Source organism: Doryrhamphus excisus, chromosome 1, assembly GCF_030265055.1.
Source record: "Doryrhamphus excisus isolate RoL2022-K1 chromosome 1, RoL_Dexc_1.0, whole genome shotgun sequence".
NCBI classification, from domain to species: domain Eukaryota; kingdom Metazoa; phylum Chordata; class Actinopteri; order Syngnathiformes; family Syngnathidae; genus Doryrhamphus; species Doryrhamphus excisus.
Window position 1 is genome coordinate 11,034,130 of NC_080466.1, and position 10,653 is coordinate 11,044,782.

A 10,653-nucleotide genomic window follows, 5' to 3' on the forward strand; every position below is an offset into this window, starting at 1 on the left:
GGATTCACTTCTTTTGAATCATCTCCATCATGTGTCTGTTTGCAGTGAAGCACAGTCCATCTACAGTCCATCTAGTGAATACTGGCTTCAGCCAATGACAGCCAATCTCAAGTGTGTGGGGGATGTGCTCTAATTAACATGGGGGATTTTTAATGAGGGCTTTAATAAAAAGCACATTTTTCCATAAAGCTGCTATTCATATGTGTAATGACTCAGTAGGTCTGCCTCACATTTGCTCGACTGTGGCCTAAAGAGGACAAAGGCTGCGGTTTGATTCTATTGTTTGATCTCAAGGGGTCAACTCATGTACTCCAGCTAACGTGATTACGCATTTCATTATAAACACTTTCCAACAAAACTGGGTTATCCTTGAATGAGGGTCATTTACATGCTAGCAAAACCAGCAGGAATCATTTAGCAGAGTGGTGCACTTAGCGCAACAACAACGATTTTGTTTATGACTTGTCATACATCCATCTTCTTCCGCTTACGCAAGGTCAGGTTGCAGGGTACTCCGGTTTCCGCCCACATTCCAAAAACATGCTAGGTTAATTGGCGACTCCAAATTGTCCATAGGTATGAATGTGAGTGTGAATGGTTGTTTGTCTATATGTGCCCTGTGATTGGCCCCGGGTGTATCCCGCCTCTCACCCGAAGACAGCTGGGATAGGCTCCAGCACCCCCCCACCCCAACCCTCATGAGGAAAAGCGGTAGAAATTGAATGAATGAATCTTCATGGTTGTTTTTTTAACATTTTATTTTCATTTCATTTTTAAATACATTTACTGTATCTCCACACACACACTATACTGACCGCAAACTGTATACGATTCAAACTGTGACCCGTTGAATCTATTGATGAATGGAAATAAATATGTCATGATTAGTTTATTGTTGGTTTGTAAACAAACAGGCATATCAAGTACAATTGAACAAATACGATATAGAACTAAAGATAATTCATTAAGTTCTTGATTTTCCTATGAAGGAATTAGTCATTTACAAAAGACTGCGGTCCCATATTATGGTAAACTGACTTTTTAAATGATGGCATCACAGTAATATGAATATCACCCCGGCAAGATGAACCTGCCCTGTGTATGCGCCCACCAATTCAAAAAGGACAACTTTGTAGAAAGAAAACAAAAGGAAAGCAGCTTCACTACACATCTTAAAATAAAACTATCCTTTGGTCAGCTACAGCTCATTAGCATATTCATCCACTCCAAATGCACAAAACTATGTGACATTCAAATGGTACATTTCATCATGCACTTTCAATGCAATGTTATATACTGTATATTAAATAGAATTGGTGAAATCGGTGTCTTTCTTGGGCCTCATCTAAAAGTCGCTTAGCATCAATGCCACCAATGCCAGGGACATGGCTGCCAATATAAACACTGCAGGCCGAGAAGCATCTGGAAAAAAATATTAAGACAATTAATAACAACTTAATAAGATAGTAACCGTGTTTATTTCTGAAACAGTACCTGCCGTCAGACTCCCTGGTATAATATCCAGGCTGGAGTTAGAAAGTTGACTTGTGAGTCCAGATGTGGCAACACTGGCTGAAGGAACCACCGACTGATTTTCGAACACGAGAGTCATGTTGGTGACAATTGAGCCATTCCTTCAATGAAAACGATACCAAGAGCATTTATCTAAAAAGGAAGTGATTGGTATGGACCCAATATGACTTAACCATTGGAGGAAATGTAGTCTTACGTGAACGAGTTAACAAGAGAGCGACTGAAATTTGTTCCGAAGAGGGTATTGCAGGCTGTGTTCACCTGAAACAAAAATACAACTCATTGCAAAGAATTTTCTCCCTTCCTGTCAATGGACAGCATGACCAATAAATGCACCGTAAATTCCGGTGTGTAAGCACTATTTTAAAACTTTGAATTTTTAATTTTTCGTTCAATTCTAATCTCATGACATCTCCTTTACTTCAGAACCACTACTAATTGTTTAAATACTGTGCCGCCCGCGCCACAGTGAGGAAACGGAAGCTCTTTCTTTGGCAAGAGCCAATCACAAGCTACCAGTGCACTCACATATAACAGTTGAACAATATAACAGTCTGACTCATTTTAAACAGAACACTACCCTCATCACACAGCAACTTAAATGTACAAATATACAAACATGTACCAATGTATGTTCAAAAAAAATTAAATGCCAGAATGCATTGCATATGAGCAATGCATCCATTGGGGTGGTGCAATGACGTCAGCCTCCCTCTGGGCTCCTCTGGCTACCTCTGGTGGACAGAGGCAGCATTGGCGCCATCCATCCATTTTCTATGCTGCTTGTCCTCCCATTGAATGCTTTCCTCAAACGAAATGCATTATGGGAAAACTTTTAAAAGTTGGGATTTTTTTTTCATTTCATTTCAAATCGGATTGGTACATGTTTATATATATATTAGGTACGCCTTTTGAGTATTAAGTTGCTATGTGGCACCTTGAGTCAGACTGTTATGTTGAGTAATGACCTCCTGCAATTTCCAATGGGTTGAGAAGCTTTTCATGAGGTTTTTTTTATAACTCATCATTCTCTCCTGTCAAATAAAGAGCTGCTTGGCCCTCACGGAGTCGCATACACCACAACATGCCATTTTATAATGTGGTCACTGGAATTTACGGTCAATCAACATTTCAGTTGTAACAAGGACATACCTCTGTAACTACTGTTGTAGCTAAAGTTTGAAATCCTGGTGAAAATGTATTGGAAAGATCTGATGTAAATGTTCGGTCAAGGCTAAACTGAAGACCAAGAGTTCCCTCAGTGGATGAAGGAGGGTTTGTTGATGCAGTTGTGGTGGCTGTTGTAGAGGAAGTTGTAGTAGTTGCAGCAGCTGTGGTGGCAATGGGGGCAGCAGTTGCATTTGATGCCATAGTGGCATTGGGAGCTCCAATTATGTTGGATGGCAAAGTGGCATTGGGAGCAGCAGTTGTGTTAGATGGCAATGTGGCATTGGGGGCACCCGTTGTGTTGGATGGCAAAGTGGCATTGGGAGCTCCAGTTGTGTTGGATGGCAAAGTGGCATTGGGAGCACCAGTTATGTTGGATGGCAAAGTGGCATTGGGGGCACCAGTTATGTTGGATGGCAAAGTGGCATTGGGAGCTCCAGTTGTGTTGGATGGCAAAGTGGCATTGGGGGCACCAGTTGTGTTGGATGGCAAAGTGGCATTGGGGGCACCAGTTGTGTTGGATGGCAAAGTGGCATTGGGAGCTCCGGTTGTGTTGGATGGCAAAGTGGCATTGGGGGCCCCGGTTGTGTTGGATGGCAAAGTGGCATTGGGGGCCCCGGTTGTGTTGGATGGCAAAGTGGTATTGGGAGCACCAGTTGTGTTGGATGGCAAAGTGGTATTGGGAGCACCAGTTGTGTTGGATGGCAAAGTGGCATTGGGGGCACCAGTTGTGTTGGATGGCAAAGTGGCATTGGGGGCACCAGTTGTGTTGGATGGCAAAGTGGCATTGGGAGCTCCGGTTGTGTTGGATGGCAAAGTGGCATTGGGGGCCCCGGTTGTGTTGGATGGCAAAGTGGCATTGGGGGCCCCGGTTGTGTTGGATGGCAAAGTGATATTGGGAGCACCAGTTGTGTTGGATGGCAAAGTGGCATTGGGGGCCCCGGTTGTGTTGGTTGGCAAAGTGGCATTGGGAGCACCGGTTGTGTTGGATGGCAAAGTGGCATTGGGAGCTCCAGTTGTGTTGGATGGCAAAGTGGCATTGGGGGCCTCGGTTGTGTTGGATGGCAAAGTGGCATTGGGGGCACCGGTTGTGTTGGATGGCAAAGTGGCATTGGGGGCACCGGTTGTGTTGGATGGCAAAGTGGCATTGGGGGCCCCGGTTGTGTTGGATGGCAAAGTGGCATTGGGGGCACCTGTTGTGTTGGATGGCATAGTGGCATTGGGAGCACCAGTTGTGTTGGATGGCAAAGTGGCATTGGGAGCTCCAGTTGTGTTGGATGGCAAAGTGGCATTGGGGGCACCTGTTGTGTTGGATGGCATAGTGGCATTGGGAGCACCAGTTGTGTTGGATGGCAAAGTGGCATTGGGAGCTCCAGTTGTGTTGGATGGCAAAGTGGCATTGGGGGCCCCGGTTGTGTTGGATGGCAAAGTGGCATTGGGGGCACCGGTTGTGTTGGATGGCAAAGTGGCATTGGGAGCTCCAGTTGTGTTGGATGGTAAAGTGGCATTGGGGGCCCCGGTTGTGTTGGATGGCAAAGTGGCATTGGGGGCACCGGTTGTGTTGGATGGCAAAGTGGCATTGGGGGCCCCGGTTGTGTTAGATGGCAAAGTGGCATTGGGGGCACCGGTTGTGTTGGATGGCAAAGTGGCATTGGGAGCACCGGTTGTGTTGGATGGCAAAGTGGCATTGGGAGCTCCAGTTGTGTTGGATGGCAAAGTGGCATTGGGGGCCCCGGTTGTGTTGGATGGCAAAGTGGCATTGGGGGCACCAGTTGTGTTGGATGGCAAAGTGGCATTGGGGGCCCCGGTTGTGTTGGATGGCAAAGTGGCATTGGGGGCACCGGTTGTGTTAGATGGCAAAGTGGCATTGGGAGCACCAGTTGTGTTGGATGGCAAAGTGGCATTGGGAGCTCCAGTTGTGTTGGATGGCAAAGTGGCATTGGCGGCACCGGTTGTGTTGGATGGCAAAGTGGCATTGGGAGCACCAGTTGTGTTGGATGGCAAAGTGGCATTGGGAGCTCCAGTTGTGTTGGATGGCAAAGTGGCATTGGGGGCCCCGGTTGTGTTGGATGGCAAAGTGGCATTGGGGGCACCAGTTGTGTTGGATGGCAAAGTGGCATTGGGAGCACCGGTTGTGTTGGATGGCAAAGTGGCATTGGGAGCTCCAGTTGTGTTGGATGGCAAAGTGGCATTGGGGGGCCCGGTTGTGTTGGATGGCAAAGTGGCATTGGGAGCTCCAGTTGTGTTGGATGGCAAAGTGGCATTGGGAGCACCGGTTGTGTTGGATGCCATGGTTTCAATAGGGTCCCGAGTTGTGTTGGATCCCATCGTGTCACTGGGAGCCCCAGTTGTGTTGGTTGTCATATTTACACCTGCAAACCGGAAAATTATTAGAAAGACAGAAAGACAGAAATTGTTAACCAAGTAGATGTACTGCAGCACATTGATTCAATCATTAGTTAATTAATGAACAAAGTACTCATATGAAATCAGCATAACGTATGTTGCAATAATAACAAAATCTTACTCGTTGCATATGTCAGTGTTGAAGTTCGATTTTGTGCTCTTAAGAATCTGTTCTCTGCTGTTGAAGTTAGATTAGCAGGTGGTGTTGTTGCATTTGTCAGCGTTGAAGTTTCATTTTCTCCTGTTGATGCATTGGTTGTTGATGGCGTTGCATTTATCGATATTGTTGCATTTGCTGGTACTGTTGTTGAATTTGCAGTTGTGGTGTCATATTTTTATGCTGCTGTTGCATTTGGTGGCGGTGATGTTACTTTTATCAATGTTGTTGCATTTTCTGCTGGTGTCGTTGCATTTATCTGTGTTGTTGCATTTACCAGTCATGAAATAATATCAATATTGACGCATTTCTTGCATTTCCTGGTGTTATTTAACAGAAAATTGTTAATATATTTAGTCAGTGTCATTGCATTAATTTGTGATGAAAATAACAGGATAGCACTGATTAACCGACTGAGAGGAGAATTGTATCTTAGATATCTTTTGTGGTATACAGTACTTGCTGATGCTGTTCCCACTACAAAGTTGAGAGAATATTGTTGTTTTATTTTCGGAAGCAGCGGACTATACCTTTTTTCCCCATTTTCAAAAATTTTATATAATAGGGCAAAAGCAGGCTAATAAGCAAGCCAATAAGCAGGCTAATACAAGCCTACTACTACTAGTAGTAGTAATAATCAGAAGAAGAATAATGATGATTGTAATAATAGGCTAATTAATAATATAATAATGATTATTATATAATTGATCACTGTCCACTGGACAGAGTGCTTGCAGAGCTTGAGCAGTGGTTTTGCAGTGTAGATTGTGTGTACTTATGTAAATTTAATGGTAGCCTAAAACATTTGAGTATCTCCGCTAAATCTGTCCAAAAGTTATATCCCGGTTCTTGTTCTTGTTCGATTTTTTTAATGTCTACTACATTAATTCATATCCTGTGCATATCCAGGGGGCTTAGCCCCCCCTGTCCTCAGAACCTAGTGCACCCCAGTAAACATACACCACAATAACACCAAAGTACCTGCAAATAGCAGAACGAATAAGACAGATTTGATCCTTGCCATGTCTTCTTCCTGTTGAGAACAAATTAAGTTAGCCAGATATTTCACACTAGTGAATGACATCCAATACACAAGTTTAAACAATACTACTTTACAAATATAATAGATGGACTTATCTTGTATTGATATGATCATATCAGATCACGTTGAGACTGACTGACACAACAACAAGAAGTTCACTTTATCCTATTTTTATTCCGATAACAAGGCAGCATTTCTCCACCTTAGCTATGCCACTTAATGCCAAATCATCCTTGCATGTACCATGACAAACATTGCGAAACCTGCAAGACTGCTCAAGAGCTCTGTCCTTCACGTCTGTCAATATTATTATGTCAAATATTACTGACAACTATATCCTTGACAATGTCCTTGTTCATTTCTCCGTAACTCTTTTTCAATTGTCAACTGATTGAATTTAATGATGAAGAGAAATGAGAAATACTGTCAATTTTGTGCAATGAGTGCAAAATTTGAGCAGTATAATAATAAAATTGGGAGTTAAAGTCATTTTGTATAAACACGAATATCATAAATGATTTTACTGGCTGCCACAGCCCAGCTAATAACCTGTCGTTTCAATATTTGACCCACATTCTACACTTATTCTCCAGCAACAGGCTATGCTGAAGGATATTATTCTTAAAAAGCACATAATTATTAGCACTCGTTTTATTTTAATGTGTCCTCCCTATGTCCACCTTTCAACACACTGTGACGTGAAGAGATGGGTCCACACCCTGTAGAACAATGCAATATAATCCTTGTCAAACAGAGCATCATGCCTACCACTGATGGCTAAGTTTCCTTGAAAAGAAAATATATGATAAAAGTATTACTTTTTGCCTTGCTTAATGCTCAAATAAGCCCCTCTACCTGCCCACACGCACAACCAAAACTTTAAATTATTGTTATTTATTCTAAATTATTTAAATTATTTGTACAAATTACTGTTTACGCTGTACATTGTTGTTCATATTTGATGTTCTCCACATTATTATTTATTATTTATTATTACACGGGAGCCAGGCAATGACATTTTGTTGGCAATTTCACTGCTGTGTTATTGTGCAATGACAATAAAGAAAGTCTATGTCTATGTCTACACACATGTTAAATTATTATAAGATTAATATTAATGGTATTATCATTGTTATAGTAAAAAAGTGATGCTCAGTACAATACTTCCAAAGTGCTCTTACCTCAGAGTTGAGCTCAGCAGCAATGTGGCGCTCAATGCAGTCTGTTTAGAAGAATGCACACGCCTGAGTTGAGATTTTATGTCAGCTTCATTGACGGGTGTTTTTTTTTTTTTCTTTTGAATGGGATGGTGTTTTTTTTTTTTTTAGAGGATGAACTTAACTTGTGTAACTGGTTCAATGAATGCAATGCATCTTTTTTTTAACATAGCATTTCTGAACATAGACGTCGCAAATTATTTATATTTGTACACAAAAACTACTTTTGTGCAAATGTGCTTTAACTTCACAGGTGATGTCCTTAAAGCTGACCAGGTGAATCGGGCGATTTCACTCAACAATGAAGTTAAAACATGGTTTAAAAGCCTCAGGATGGGTATTTGAGCTGTTAGTTGAGAAAGCACCATCAGTTTGGACTTGAGAAAAATAATTATTGATGCACACATGGCAGGAGAACAATGTAGTACAATGCTATCCAAGCGTTTCTAAGTGTCAAGAACGGGAGTGAGAAGTAAAAGATTCAAGGACAGTCACACAATACAGAACAAGCCTGGCTGGTTTCGAAGACGCTGGACAAAAAACTATAGTGAGAGATGTGTCTAAAGACCCCAGAACAACTGGCAAGACGCTAGTGAATGACTTGGCCACATCAGGAATTTTCAGATTTTGAAAGAAAACCTTAAGGAGTCAGAAGTAAAACTGGGTCCAGGTTGTCATTTCATCCTCTAACATGACAACGATACCAAAACATATGACTCTCTTGGTGAAGAACTGTCTCCAGAAGATAAAATGAATGTCATTGAGTGTCTGAAACCCCTGACTTAAATCCCATTGAAAATGTGTGGGGTGACCAAAAGAACGTCCATGCCAGAAGGCCTTCACATCTGGAGGAGCTTGAGAGATTTTCCAAACAACAATGGGTTGTGTGAGAGACTTGTTAAAAACTACAACTAATGACCATACGCTCCAGCAAAAAGGATATTCAATTGACTTTTAGGATCGGGGGGGGCTAATAATTACCTGGGCGTTTTTGTTTTTTGTGGAATATTTTCATTTGTGTATGCAAACTAAAATATTGGAGGCATCCCAATGTCTAAAAAAGCTGTGTTAAAAATGTAATGCTCTGTTTAAAAGTACTTGGGAAATACTTTTTTGTCATTTTAATAATTTTGTCCTTAACTGTATATATATATATATATATATATATATATATATATATATATATATATATATATATATATATATATATATATATATATATATATATATATATATATATATATATATATATATATATATATATATATATATATATATTAATTGATAATGAATTAATGAATTAATAATGAAATAATTCATCATTAAATTAAATATTTAAATGTAAATATATATATATATAATTAAAGAATTAATAATTATTTATCATTCAATCATTATTCAAATAATTCTTAATTATATATATATATATATAAATACAGATGGCTCTTTATGACATACCACACCCTTGATAAGATTGATTGACATGATAAGGGTGTTGCCAGCATTATTAATTACCTGTACAAATTACATAGTTATGTCATAAAATGATCATCTCATATCACCGCTACATACTGTATAAACAAACAAACATAATGTGATATTTGACATTAAATAAATATTAATACAGTATAAAGAATGTTCACATTTTTCATGACACTTGCTTGTGGGTTGTGGTCAATGCATTGAAAGACAGTCTAGCATATTTGTAATACAGATATTTAAAGTCTTGATAATAGATGTGTTTTTAAACCAATCTTTCAAATTTGACATACACAACTCACTACACAACTGGAAGGTGCATTCATGGACACTCCCAGCATCACCTTTATTAGGTGTTTCTGAGTAAATGAAAAAACAAAAAAAAACCCAATAACTGGATATTCTTTCTACCTCTTATTGTGGAAGTGCAATTTGCTGCATTTAAGTATGCTTGTAAATTATTAAATTATTAAATTATGCAGTGTCTTTGAACACCTCATTGTTCATAATAACAAGGTTAATGTCACGATCGGGCTACACCCCCCCTGTGACAGCTCGTTTAGTTCCTTCTTTTCCTCTGTTCCTCGTTCATGCCCTTATTTTGTATTCACTTCCTCTGTTGCTGTGTTCTGTTTTCCGTTCCTTTCAATTATCTCTCGCACCTGTTTCCTATTTTGTGTTGCCTATTTAGTTCAGGTGCACGCTCCTTCCTTTGTCGGTTCACTGCCATGTTTGAGTTTGCCATGCTAGTGCATTGTTCTGCTGCATAGCATAAATAAATATATTTTTACCTGCATTTGGGTCCTTATCTCTGCATCCTGGAGTCAAACCGAAAAACTCACAAGCCGCACCGTGACAGTTAAAGTGTAATTCAAATGTTCTGCTACGATTAAAGAGATTGTAAGCATTGGAGCTGTTGATATTAAATATAAAATATTGTCCCGTTATTTATCTTTCTCTTAATAAAATACAATTAATTGGCATATTTCATTGTTGCAAATGATTAATCGTAATTAATTTGAAAACTGTGATTAATTTGATTAACCTAAATAAATGTTAGGCATTAGAAATATTATTTCCCTGTTCATTTTTGCCTTGATGAGATTAAGTTTGACACTCACGCATAACTGAGAAACACGCCTCAATAAAGACAATGTAAACAGTATTTTCCAGACTGTTGCAAATACACACGCACACAACCCGTCATACCTAAGCTCTAGTAGTAGTCATACAATAGCCCTTTGTGAGGTTTTTTTTAGTGACTGCATTTTTCGTCACTTTGTCATGTGAGATGTCAAAGGCAGACAAGGAAGCAATGATATCGATGACATGTCATTCACGTCATTACCAGCGTCATCGAGATCATGAAGTATGACTGTGGAAATACCGCCACATCAATATCATGAAATCTGAGACCTGCATTGCTTTGTCGCAGCACAATTTTCTAAAGTTAAGTAACACATGTGCTCAAGTCTGAGACATGTGACTTCATGGTAATGGTCATGGTTTAATGTATACAGAACATGCATATGTTATATTGGAATGCATCACATATTACAGTTCACAATTCCAAAAAGGAGTAGAAAGAAGCTAAGTTTATTTAATCCTACCCCCACTCAGTTTTCCAATACATTTGTTCACTTCTTGTATTC

General features: G+C 40.0%; 1 protein-coding gene across 1 annotated transcript; it reads right to left on the minus strand.

Moving 5' to 3' along the window:
* Positions 1-766: 766 nt before the first annotated feature.
* Positions 767-7,564, minus strand: LOC131132567 (mucin-2-like). Its single transcript, XM_058078320.1, has 6 exons — positions 7,487-7,564; positions 6,245-6,296; positions 2,686-5,072; positions 1,730-1,794; positions 1,495-1,634; positions 767-1,422 (listed from the first exon to the last, which is right to left on the minus strand). Exons 2-6 carry the CDS (start codon positions 6,285-6,287, stop codon positions 1,346-1,348), a joined length of 2,712 nt encoding a protein of 903 aa, XP_057934303.1. The 5' UTR covers positions 6,288-6,296; positions 7,487-7,564; the 3' UTR covers positions 767-1,345.
* Positions 7,565-10,653: the final 3,089 nt, after the last annotated feature.

What these genes read in the sequence shown, in the direction of transcription:
- LOC131132567 (XM_058078320.1), bottom strand. Translation starts at nt 6,287, where the DNA reads ATGGCAAGGATCAAATCTGTCTTATTCGTTCTGCTATTTGCAG. An exon ending in TCTCTTGTTAACTCGTTCAC is followed by an intron (nt 1,635 to 1,729) that starts GTAAGACTACAT and finishes TTTTCATTGAAG; the next exon opens with GAATGGCTCAATTGTCACCA. An exon ending in ACCAGGGAGTCTGACGGCAG is followed by an intron (nt 1,423 to 1,494) that starts GTACTGTTTCAG and finishes ATTTTTTTCCAG; the next exon opens with ATGCTTCTCGGCCTGCAGTG.